Here is a 12213-nt window from a genome sequence, read left to right on the forward strand (position 1 = left end):
GTTTGTGTTTAGTAAATATTTGTGCGTTTTGATTCAAGAACCACATTGATGTAAAACCTGAACTTCCTTAATTAACCACTGCAAATCCAATTAACTGAGTCTTATACAATATATGTGCAAACATCATCAACCAATAAACAACCATCTAAAGTGTAAGCAGTTAGTCGTAAATACCAAGAGGAGATGACTGAGTTGTTGCTGCAACTTGATCTTCATGGTGATTTTGCAGCAGTTGTTCGCTGTTTCCAGGACAGCTGCTCACACAGGACAGGAAGTTTCCATCCTCAGCTGGATTTAAATTTAGTGCTTAGTCGTTTCACGTGATGAACACGATCAGAACAACAGCTCGACAAATTTAAAAGGAACAATCACAGGCATTAAGCCGGAAACAGTTCCACTTGGCCTGGGTTAAACTACGCAGTTATCTTCTGTTCGCTCTGTTCCCACATTTTAAACATAGTTTTAGCCAAAAAGTGGCAACTCTTGATGTAATGATGTAATAAATTTTTTACATTCATTAAAAAAACCTCTCATATATTTCTAGCTGACCTGGGGTTGGATCATTGTACATCACAGCATGACCAGTGTATTATCACTTCAGTGGGTTGGCTTTGAAACAAGGACAGATGAAGGATCAACATTCCAGTGCTTGGATTTAAGAGAGGAAACATGCCTTGCATTTTACACCCTTACCTGGGTTTTCCCAGGCCAGTCACGGTTTGTCCTTGTTATGTAAAATAAGAACAGGAAGTGATGCGAGGGAACTCCCAGGAAAGAAATGAAAGTTTTATTTTTCAGCTGTCTCTGAATTCCCATCTTACTCTGGAAAACTCTGTCTCCTCCCGGTTGCCGTCTGACACCTGCTTTAGCAATCATCCTCCTGGTGTTTCATTGGTCATGCCTAAATTTAGTGGTGACACTGGATTTTAACAGGCTGTTTTACATGCACTAAATCCTCAGCTAAATATATGCATCGACATCAATTATGCAAAGAAACAAACAGCAAATGATGTTCATACACATCATTTCAAGCCTTTCTTTCTGTTATTTATGATTTTCCACTTAGAGCTAATTAATTCATGACCATTGAGGTTAGAATATCACATCGGATTGTCTAAACATCAACCCAACTTAAAAGTGATGTATACGTTTTTATTCTTGTTTTTATTCATTTTTTTGTGTTACTACTCTAATATATACAAAGTTAAACTGCTTGATGTAATTTGGTAAAAATCTGTCCAATAACAAACAGATTCCTGTTTCATTGACACCAACCCCTGCTTGTGAAAAACCCTTTTTAACAGCTCAGCTGTCAGAGAAGCAAGGCGTTGGGGATCCTCATCTGATGAAGGGACACACATTTTTCAGCTTCAGTGACTGATTCTGGTTCCTGGGTTTGTGTGGTTCTAGTTGGGAGATCATTGATTCTGGGCAGGACAGCCGGTCCAGAACCGGACCTCAACTCGGTGACTCCCTGAGACTTTTCATCCAGGAGACGTCGGCGTTCAAACAGCAGAACCCTGGCAAGGTGAGCCTGACAACCTGGCAACATGAGTTTGTCATAAAACAAACAAACAGAAACAAATCTGAGTGAAGATGTTTGTTTGTGTTTTTCCTGCTGTAGTTCTGCCTGCTGGTCTGCAGTCTCTGCACCTTCTTCGCTCTTTTGGGTCGCTACGTTCCAGGAATCGTTATCTCCTATATCATATGTGAGTGAAGCGACCTGTCGCACTCTTTTCTACTTATTTTATAATTACTGTATTGATACGTGTTGCATCGATCGTTGGTTCCTTCCTGTAGTGCTGGGTATTTTCCTGTGGCCTTTGATTTCATCTCAAGACAAAAGTTTGTGGCTGAAGCCAGTTCTGCAGAAGCTGGACTTCGGCATCGGGCAATTTTTTTATAAAATCAAGCAGAACCATGGTAAGTATTAAACACTATTTTTCTTTAAAATAACCAGACTTATTTGTAATCTGTTAAAATCTGCAGGCCTTCTGGACATCTTTGAACTTTCACAGATTTTTTTAATGGTTTTACTCTGTCGTGGGGGGATAACATACTGCAAACCTGAGCCTGAATATTGAATCCACATATTAAACAGTAGCAACCATAATGTATTTTTAGATAAATGCAGTATTGCTTTATTTGTCTTATGTAAAAACTTCTTCCAAATAAGCTCACAAATAAAGGAAAATATTCAATCTATAGAGATGTTTTTCATTATCTTTTCTTTTTAAACAAAGTTGCATTTATTTGAGTTTAATCTGATCCTTGTTGATTCGTTCCTTTCAGAGAAGAGACTCGTTCAGGCTCAGATGGAGAGAGAAGGCGTCGAATCCGACCTTTCTTCAATGTTTCCCAAGGTTTGTAGTTGATTTTCTTCTTCTGGATCTGATTCTGTTCACTGACAGGGTCCAGTCAGAACAGTTGGAATTCACCACTTATGATCCTTATGAGTCTTGTTAGCTTGTTAAACCTTCAACGGGAGTCGGGTGGTTTGGAGGGACTTGATAAAATATGTTTAAAGTCAGAGATTTTTCCCTACATTTTATACAACTGACAGCTTTTAGTGCAAAAGGTGACATTTCTGTGTGTTTCTGGTGAGCCAGCTCGACTCCACGGTGTGTAAAGACATGTCGGTGTCAGATACTGAAGTGTCTGACGTGACATGGACGGATAACGGCACTTTCAACCTGTCAGAGGGACACACACCGCAGACGGAGAACTCAGAAGGTGAGAATATCAGAACCTGTTTATGTCTTTCTTAGTTTACTGACATTTCACAGGTTTATTCTGTAAGAATGTTCACTTAGTGCCATCTAGTGGTGGAATTTAGCCACAGGCAGGAGACTCAAAGCGCAAACCTCTTAAGATTGAGTTGGTCTTTAATAGCACAGTTGGTATGAACTCAAATTTCCAATTGATATTTTTGATTAAGAACAATTCAGCATTTATTTTATTGAGACTTTTACTACTTTGAGATAAATATTTTCTCCTGAGCAAATTTATTGTACATTTAAGTTCTGTATTGTTTGTTACTGTGTATTGTTTGTGAAAGTCTGTATGTTCACAGCTCAGTTTTTCCCTCCTCCAGCTGGCTTCAGTAAGGAGTCATTTTGGAGAAGAGTTTGTCTGAAGGCGATGGAGATGAGGACATGACAGTCCTGGTTGGTTTTTCTTCTTACTCACTTCTTGGTCCAACTCTGCTTCTTTCAGATCTTGATAAAGAGGAATTGTTCACTGCTGGTCTCCCAGATTTCCCTTCCCTTGATAACGGCACAACAACCAACGGTGACGATGACCTCAGCCTTGACCTTTCCTTACCTCCGCCTCAACCAATCAAATCAAACCGATTGCCTCCTACGTCACACGAAGGCCAACCGAGCGGCAGCGCCCTGGAACTGGTCAACCAGATGGCCAGTGACGTCATCGCCGCTGCCGTTACGTCCGCCATCCAGGAGAGGATAGAGGCTGCCGTCGGATGCTTGTCTCTGAGCGAAGACCCCGAGAGGTCAAGGCCTCCGGATTCGAGCCGACTGCTGGACCTGGCCGAGGAGTCTGACAGCGAGGTGGAGGACTTTGAGCTGCTGGACCAGTCTGAGCTGGAGCAACTGGAAGGGGAGCTTGGGTTGGTAGAGGAGAAGACGAAACCCAAAGAGGAGGAACCGGTCAAGACCGACAAACCAGCCTCATCTGGATTCTTCTCTAAACTCCTCAGACGCCACTGATTGGTGAAAAGTTTGGCAGGGGAGGGTAGATGGTCACAAAGGACAATCAGAGTTTCTGTCACCTTTGGCTTCTTTTTGAGGAGAAAGCGTTACCATTTTTCTCTTTTAGAGCTAGCTTTTACATTTGAAACATCTATTTCAGCTCATGCGCAGCAGAGGTTCACTTACTTTAGTATATATGTCGATCTGGTCATGATGTGGAAGTTCTTAAAGGAAGCAGAACCTGTGATTTGAAATCTGTCTTCAGTAAAACAGCCTGGGCAAAGAAAAGGAAGTTAGGAATGTCAAAGCCTATCATTATTGTTCCACACTAGATTTTACAGTTTAAAAGGAATTAAAAACCTCACAGTAGCTCAGACCGTCAACCTTTTAATAAGTAAATACTCGTTCTATAATATTTCTCATCAGATAAGTTTCTGCACCTCCACAGCAGCCAGTCAGTTGAAATCATGAACCTCAAATCAACATGTCATCTTTCTCAGGTGGTCATACTGAGGCCTTTCAGGACTTCACATTGTTTAGATGCATTATAACTCTATTATAAACCCAATGCCACGCTTTCCTGCTCCTTATTTCTAACAACAACACTGCAGGTTTATCTTTGACAGGCAGGCCAAAATAATTGGGATTTAAACTCAGAGCTTCTCTGTCTCTCAGCAATCAGTGCAGCAGATCCTGGGTGCGTGCAATTTGGAGGTATGTGCGTTGCTTCTCAGCTGGGAACTCAACATATCCCAGTTTCCTTTAGCAAGGATTCCTTGTTACTGGGGTGCTTGTTGTCATGAATAGAGTGGATTGCTCGTTGCCAAGAGGGAATTTATCAGGAGCAAAAACGACCAGAAATGTTGATGTGATGAGAGTTGGAGTTTTATTCACCATGTTTTTCTTCCATTTGAGTCTCAAATGTTTCTAAAAACAGCCCGAGTAAAAAAATCACCCAACCATTTTTTGGCAATAATTTAAAGTTTTTTGGTGCCCAGAAAACGAGTCATTTTAAAAACATAATCCGATTTTTAAATCACAATCAACAGACACTGCACTGTTTCCTAGCAACCCCAGCTGAGTTCCAACACATTTGGTCAGCTGGCTTTCCCACTTCATGTGCTGTACAATGGCTGCTGGAAAAGAGAAGTGTTTTGTTGTTGACTTGCCATCCAGAAACCACTTTGATGCATTCTTGTTGGTTGTGCAGGAGACTCCACTTCTGCTTTTCAAAGATGTACGGTTATATAATTGCACATCTGATTTCAGCCATTTTCAGGTGAGAGTCTAACTGAGTTGGGGGCGCGGCCAGCTGTATCTTCTTTGTATTTAAAGTGACAGGATGCACCAAAACAGCTCATTGTGAAAGGAGATTAAAAAAATAGGCAGAACAGAGCAGAATAAAATCTCTTTATGTAAGAATGACTTTGTTAGATCTATCCTAACCTGCTCATGAAAGCATAACAGATCACCTCTCATTTGGTGTGAAGCTGTTCTACCTGGCTGCCAGCAGGCTTGTACCCTACAAAGTTCTTTCTTTTGTCCAGTATGAGGTTGTGAAATTAGTTGTTTTTTTTTTTGATAGATTGCAGATAAGACACTGACTGCTCATACTGACTCCACAGAAGCAATCCTAACCAGTCACCTGAAATCTGGCTTAGTTCTTTCAAATACAAAGAAGTGAACAAGTTAATGGTGACAATTACTGCATAGTTACATTTTTTAGGCTGAGATGAAAACATTGTTCATGACTGGATCGTTGATGATGAAGGTTTAAAGATAATCAGGTTCATTGTATCTCCTGCGTTAGGATCTTAGTGTTCCTTACTTTATCAAACATTTCTGCAGCTTTTTCACTTTTCTTTTGATGCAACGTGCAGCTGGTCTCAGAATAATATGCATGGATATCTAAATAAACATCCAACAGAGGGGCTGTAGGAGATTTTGTGGATTTTTGGCAGTGAGCTGCTGGGACTCAGGAGGGAAAGACGGGATCCGAATGAGGAAAAACAGAAATTAGACTGAACGTGAATTCTGTTGGAACAATAAAAGAAAACAAGTTTGATAATATAATTGTACTGACTTTTATTATTCACAGTATTATCCGCTTTCATTTGTTGTTCCATTTTTATTTTTGATATTTTTTTCACCTTATGATTTTAGTTTCAGCTGTGACAATTTCTGCTTTAAACTGCAAGGTTATATAAATGCAAAATAATAATAAAGAATCAGGATTACATTGTTTTTTTTATTTATTTATTTGTCCAAACAAATCTGGCATTTATTTCTGACCACATTAATCAGAAGTGATGCATCTCAATTATTTTACCACCAGATGGCAGTAAATGGAAAATAAATTGGTTTATTGTGGCCCAGATTGAGGCGTGATGGTTTCAAAAATCCCAGTTTGTATTTCCACCAGACCAATGATTGCTATTTATTAATTTTTGCAATAATTCAAAAGCTGAGCTGTGTGAATTTGGATTACCCTACTGCACGGGATTTAAGGAAAAATATGATGGAGGTGAAAAATAATTAAAAGATATTAATATTTAATGTACTTTAAGTCGTTCAAGCCATTAATTCAATAAATTCTTTTAAAGCAACCTGTTGGATTTTAATGATGTTTATATTTGTAAACATGAGGGAATATTGTTGATTTTTATTTTAGTTTATTTAATGATATTTAGTTTTAGTTTTTTTAAAGCCACCAATGACAAATCAGGAGATTTCCAGGAGTGATAGATCTTCTTTCTATTTTTTCTAATATCAAACAATTAAATGTCAACAAAACAAATACAAGAATAACAAGAAATCTCAGTTTGAGAAGTTTATATTTCATTATTTCAGTGTGCTGCTACTGCCAGTATTTTTGTTAGCAGATAGAAATCTAAAGATCTTTGCTCCTCATATCTTGACAGTGAGATTTCTATTGAGTTGCTGTTTAGGATATTCCCCACAAGGGGGCGCTGCAGACCCGGGAGCCTGTCTGCGTCCCGTAATGTTGCCTAAATCTTAACAAACAAAAACAACACAGTTTGACGGAATTAAAAACTACAATTAAGTCATTACTCAGAAGTTAAGATTTAGTGATGTTTATAAGTTCTTGAGGTTTTCTATGTTTTGTCATTATGAAATGCTTTCTGAACCAGCATCTAAAAAATCAGCATTTGGTTTTTCTAGACATGGAGAAAATGTTATTATTATTATTATTATTATCCAGTTTAACGTCTAAAAGAAGCTCATAATCACATTTAATGGACAGTAGAACTGATTGACAGAAAACCTTCAGGTTGAGTCTTTAATATAAAAAAAGAAACACGTCATATTTACAGCCCTGTTATTGTTCTGCTATGTGACCAAACCTGATAAACAGCTCTCTTCTTGGTATTCCCACCATTTCCAGTCAGATCACATATTTCCTTGTTCCTTCCCTTTATGTGCTCAAGCTTAAGTACAGTCACAGTTAACAGTCACAGTTAGATGAAAACAGAAATGGAGCAGCAAGGAGTTCAGCTGGACCGAAAAACTTTCTCCTGTCCGATCTGTTTGGATCTTCTGAAGGATCCGGTGACGATTCCCTGTGGACACAGCTACTGTATGATCTGTATTAACACCCACTGGGATGAACAGGATAAGAAAGGTATGTACAGCTGCCCTCAGTGCAGGAAACCCTTCATATCAAGGCCTGACCTGGAGAAAAACACCATGCTAGCAGCTTTAGTGGAGCAGCTGAAGAAGACTGGACTCCAAGCTGCTCCTGCTGATCACTGCTATGCTGGACCTGAAGATGTGGCCTGTGATTTCTGCACTGGGAGGAAACTGAAAGCCATCAAGTCCTGTTTAGTCTGTTTGGCCTCTTACTGTGAGAAACACCTTCAGCCTCATCATTATTCAGCAACTTTCAGGTACCACAAGCTGGTGGAGCCGTCCAAGAACCTCAAGGAGAACATCTGCTCTAAGCATGATGAGGTGATTAACATGTTCTGCCGCACTGATCAGAAGTGTATCTGTTATCTCTGCTCTGTGGATGAACATAAAGGCCATGAAACAGTGTCAGCTGCAGCAGAAAGAGCTGAGAGGCAGAGAGAGCTGGAGGAGAGACGAGGAAACATCCAGCAGATGATCCAGAATCAGGAGAAAGATGTGAAGCTGCTTCAACAGGAGGTGGAGGCCATCAATGTCTCTGCTGATAAAGCAGTGGAGGACAGTGAGAAGATCTTCACTGAGCTGATCCGTCTCCTCCAGAAAAGAAGCTCTGATGTGAAGCAACAGATCAGATCCCAGCAGGAAACTGAAGTGAGTCGAGTCAAAGATGTTCAGGAGAAGCTGGAGCAGGAGATCACTGAGCTGAAGAGGAAAGACGCTGAGCTGGAGCAGCTCTCACACACAGAGGATCACTACCAGTTTCTACACAACTACCCCTCACTGCCAGCACTCAGTGAGTCGACACACTCATCCAGCATCAACATCCGTCCTCTGAGACACTTTGAGGACGTGACAGCAGCTGTGTCAGAGCTCAGAGAGAAACTACAGGACGTCCTGAGAGACTCATGGACAAACATCTCACTGATGGTCACTAAAGTGCGCATTTTACCACCAGAACCAGAACCAGAACCAAAGAGCAAAGCTGAGTTTTTAAGATATGCTTGTAAAATCACACTGGATCCAAACACGGCTCACACAATGCTGGTTCTATCAGAGGGGAACAGGAAGGTGGCATTGACGAATCAACATCAGTCTTATCCAAGTCACCCAGGCAGATTCACTGGTTGTTGTCAGGCTCTGAGTAAAGAGAGTCTGACTGGACGTTGTTACTGGGAGGTGGAGTGGAGCGGAAGAGGAGGATTTGTAGCTGTTTCATACGATAATATCAGCAGATCAGGAGGTGGGAATGAATGTGCATTTGGTCGGAATCACAAGGCTTGGGCATTGGATTGTTACCAGAGTAAATACATATTTTCTCACAAGAACATCAAAACTCCTGTCTCAGGTCCTGATTCCTCCAGAGTCGGAGTGTACCTGGATCACAGCGCAGGTGTTCTGTCCTTCTACAGCGTCTCTGACACCATGACTCTGATCCACAGAGTCCAGACCAGATTCACTGAGCCGCTACATGCTGGAGTTTGGATTTATTACACCAAAGACGCTGCAGAGTTCTGTAAACTCTGAATTTCTCTGTGTTGAAATTTACTGCAACATGTTTGTATTGCTGTTTTATGAATTTTGTTGTACTTGAACTAAAAAAAAATACTGTGGAGAGCCACTTTCTTCTATTCTTAAAATTTTTGGACATGTTATTTTAATCTGTTTGGAAATTCCAAGCAAATTCATTCCAAACATTGCTGCTGTCTGGGGTTTCCAAACGTTTCAACCTCGTGACTTAACATTGCCAGAGATTGACGATCTTGTAAAATATGTATAGTTATTTAATTGAATATGTTTTTAAATAAATTTCTTTTATAAAAAATTAGTTTGGATTATGTGGTTTAATCATTTAAAATCTATGTTACATTATTTAATGAGACACTTAAAGGTATATTTATTTTATTCATTTAATTAATTTTGTCTCTATTGGCCATTATTACAGTTCAGGGCTCACATTCCTATGATTCTGAAAATGATTTCGTTATCATCTCAATGGGTCCCAAGCCCCATTTTGTGAATCCCTGATCTAGCAGTATTTTTAACTGATAATTAAAATGTAAATATAAAAATGTAGCTTATCAGAAGCTTTCTCCTAAAAGATTACTATTGCATCAGAAATATCTTTCTGTAGGATTTGTTATTCAAATCTTCTTAACAAAACAAACCAGAAAAAGTGTTGTAGATTCATTCAGATTTTTCCCCAGGTGAGATTTCTGTTGCACCTTATTTTGATTTGCATATTATTCAGTGTTTGTGTCAATAAATGTGAATCTTTGTTCTAAATGCTATTAAACCAAAAGTGAGTTAAAAGTCAATTTCGCTGCTTGTTTCCGTCCGAGAACCCAGTTTCCGTGTTCACTTATGAGGTCAACTTGACACTCACAACATGGCGGCGCGCTGAGTGTGAAGCCTTTCTCTATGATGTAGAACATCGGTATTTCCTGAAGGGGGCGATAGTGCACCGTTCGGGAATCGGACGGAAGTTCAAAGAAGAAGTTTAAAGCTCAGAGGTTACCCTCGTGTTTACAAGTAAGAATAAAATTCACCACTCAGGCCGGCTCTGACTGTCAATCTTAAGCAGCGAAAACGTTTAATAAGTAAGTAATTACTGGATGTAAAAGCAGTTTTTTCTAAGATTGGGTTGGAGGTAGGAAAGGGTCGAACTTTAGTTATTTATCGGCTCTGTTTACCCTGAGCTGGGAGTTTAGTTAGCTTGTTGCTAACAGATATCGGGGCAGTTTATCTAAACTTTTATCGTTTTATGGTTAATCTTTGGTAAGTAATCGCTAAAATGATTGATAATCTGTTTAACAGATTGCTAGCTGAGGTGTAAAGGTTCTTAAATTTCTTTTGAAATAATGTTATGAAAGTAGCTGTCCAGAAAACGTTTTATTATTTCAGCCGACCTTTTTCTGCTGACATAACAGAAATTTGTCTCAGTTAAATGTAGAAACAACCATAACAGCAACAAAATGTAGTAAACCGTGTTTAACTGATGCTGACGGACATTAGGAAAGTGACTACATGTGATTTAAACCAGGGATTACATATTTTTAAGGCCTGGGTGGTTGTGACTGCATGTCCCAGTATTCATAGCGCAACAATCACAAATATTATTCTTGAAAAACATTTCTATTTGAAATAGGCTTCTTCAGGATCCCACTTACTTAAAAAAATAATGCAACAACTCAATCTTAAAGATGAATAAACTTTAAATTCTAATGGACACTAAGCGCTGGAACTGGAAGACATTTTAAATACTCATAAATAAATAAATAAAACAACAGAAACAATAAATTATGAAGTCTCTGGAAACACAATTGTCCTTCAAAAAAGGTTTAGCTTAGACAAAAGCAGCAGATTGAAACTTTTATCATCCAGTTTTTGTTAGAAATAAAATCAATAAATAACACAAATGGAAATTGTTGAGCTTGTCTTAATTCATCATGTCATTAATGGATTTATTGCTTATTCTGACAGGCCTGTTAATAAAAAAGGGGATGCTAGTCCTCCTTTTCACTGATTTCAGTTTTTTTGTTGTGTGAAATCGCTGCAGCTGAAATTATTAGAAATTATTTTTATTCATATTAGTAATTGGTATTTTCTGCCAGTTTTATAATAGTCATTTTTAAGCACTATGTCAGCTGAGGTTGTTTTAAATGGGTTATAAATAAACTTTCACGTGACTTTTATATTCTCAACAAGTCTATTTTCTGGTTAAATAAAAGTAATTATTACATTTGGTTTGAAACGTTTCACATAGAAACCTTTAGACTGATTTCTGTATTAATCTGCTAATAAGAGTCATATTTTTGTCTTTATTGTGATTAAGAAGTCTAAACATGAGCGATGTGTCCTTCAGGTCGCCATGGCGTCTTACACGTGCATCAGCTGCCGGGTGGCCTTCGCCGATGGCGAGGTGCAGCGGGCGCATTACAAAACCGACTGGCACCGCTACAACCTGAAGCGCAAGGTGGCCGACATGCCGCCGGTCACCGCAGAGAACTTTCAGGAGCGCGTGCTGGCGCAGCGGGCTGCCACCGACCAGCAGCTGACCCACGCCGCCGCCACAGAGAGCTGCGGCGTCTGCAGCAAGAAGTTCTCCAGCGCCAACGCCTACCAGAACCACCTGCAGTCCCACAAGCACCAGCAGGCGGAGAGGCAGGCGCTGCTGGCGGCGCAGAGGAAGGTGGAGAGAATGAACGAGAAGAACCTGGAGAAGGGCGTCTATGACGAGAAGGAGGACAACGACGCCAGGAACGAGGTGCTGCAGCAGGCGCTGAGGGAGCAGCACAGGCCCAACCCGGCCAAGATGGCCAAGGTCCAGACCGCCGGCGCGAAGGCGGAGAAACCGCCACGCATGGTGTGGCTGGAGGAGCAGGTGAAGAGACGGGAGAGAGAGGAGGGAGGAGAGGCAGCAGCAGAAGGTAAACGGAGAATAAAATACATTTTAATGTTTAAATCAGGGGTCCCCAAACTACGGCCCGCGGGCCGGATCCGGCCCGCCACGTCATTTGGTCCGGCCCCCTGAACAATGCCGGATCTGGCCCGCCTCCTCATACCAGAGAGCATTCAGTGTTTTTTTTCCATATATTGTATTTTCCGGTTTACATGTGGATTTTTCTTCAACCACCAGGGGGGCTCTTGAGCAGATGTGAAACTAACTTTCCCTCAACGGTCACTCAATGGTCCCAGTGACCGTTTCACTCACGGTTTTTTCCATTTGCATTCTGGGTAAAAATCTATCTAAAAGCACGAATGTGTCGTTGTGTCGTCGCGCCCCCATTTCCCCATCCCCCCCCATTTCCCCCCCCGCCCCACCCCCCGCCCCCCAGACAAAAGCAGTGGGGTCTCC

The 12213-nt window shown here is 40.6% G+C and overlaps 3 protein-coding genes across 4 annotated transcripts in view; all 3 read left to right on the forward strand.

The window, feature by feature from the left end:
• retreg1 (reticulophagy regulator 1) overlaps positions 1-11016 on the forward strand; it is a 27130-nt gene extending 16114 nt beyond the window's left edge. Inside the window, exons 4-10 of one of the 2 annotated variants that reach the window (XR_001425333.1) lie at positions 1411-1528; positions 1625-1709; positions 1801-1923; positions 2293-2363; positions 2610-2733; positions 3217-4244; positions 11003-11016. Coding sequence is in view for 1 of the 2 variants with exons in the window: in XM_015035336.1 (XP_014890822.1) it covers positions 1411-1528; positions 1625-1709; positions 1801-1923; positions 2293-2363; positions 2610-2733; positions 3217-3728 (1033 nt within the window). In the remaining variant the exon portion in view is untranslated. Of the gene's footprint in view, positions 1-1410; positions 1529-1624; positions 1710-1800; positions 1924-2292; positions 2364-2609; positions 2734-3216; positions 4635-11002 lie in introns of those variants that run through there. The other variant, XM_015035336.1, reaches the window with a different exon arrangement.
• Positions 6900-9179, forward strand: LOC106949213 (tripartite motif-containing protein 16-like). Its single transcript, XM_015035334.1, has 2 exons — positions 6900-7676; positions 7764-9179. The coding sequence occupies exons 1-2, from the start codon at positions 7194-7196 to the stop codon at positions 8880-8882; spliced, it is 1602 nt and encodes a 533-aa protein (XP_014890820.1). The 5' UTR covers positions 6900-7193; the 3' UTR covers positions 8883-9179.
• Positions 9836-12213, forward strand: part of znf622 (zinc finger protein 622) — a 13664-nt gene continuing 11286 nt past the window's right edge. Inside the window, exons 1-2 of the mRNA XM_015035337.1 lie at positions 9836-9955; positions 11221-11785. Coding sequence (XP_014890823.1) covers positions 11227-11785 — 559 coding nt within the window. The 5' untranslated portion in view covers positions 9836-9955; positions 11221-11226. The remainder of the gene's footprint in view (positions 9956-11220; positions 11786-12213) is intronic.

The sequence above is a fragment of the Poecilia latipinna genome, unplaced genomic scaffold (assembly GCF_001443285.1).
Source record: "Poecilia latipinna isolate Pla-1442-1.1 unplaced genomic scaffold, P_latipinna-1.0 Scaffold331, whole genome shotgun sequence".
Lineage (NCBI taxonomy): Eukaryota > Metazoa > Chordata > Actinopteri > Cyprinodontiformes > Poeciliidae > Poecilia > Poecilia latipinna.

Coding starts and splice junctions, on each gene's coding strand:
- LOC106949213 (XM_015035334.1), top strand. CDS start 7,194: ATGAAAACAGAAATGGAGCAGCAAGGAGTTCAGCTGGACCGAAAAACT. Junction 7,677..7,763: donor AGAACATCTGCTCTAAGCAT/GATGAGGTGATT, acceptor GGCCATGAAACA/GTGTCAGCTGCAGCAGAAAG.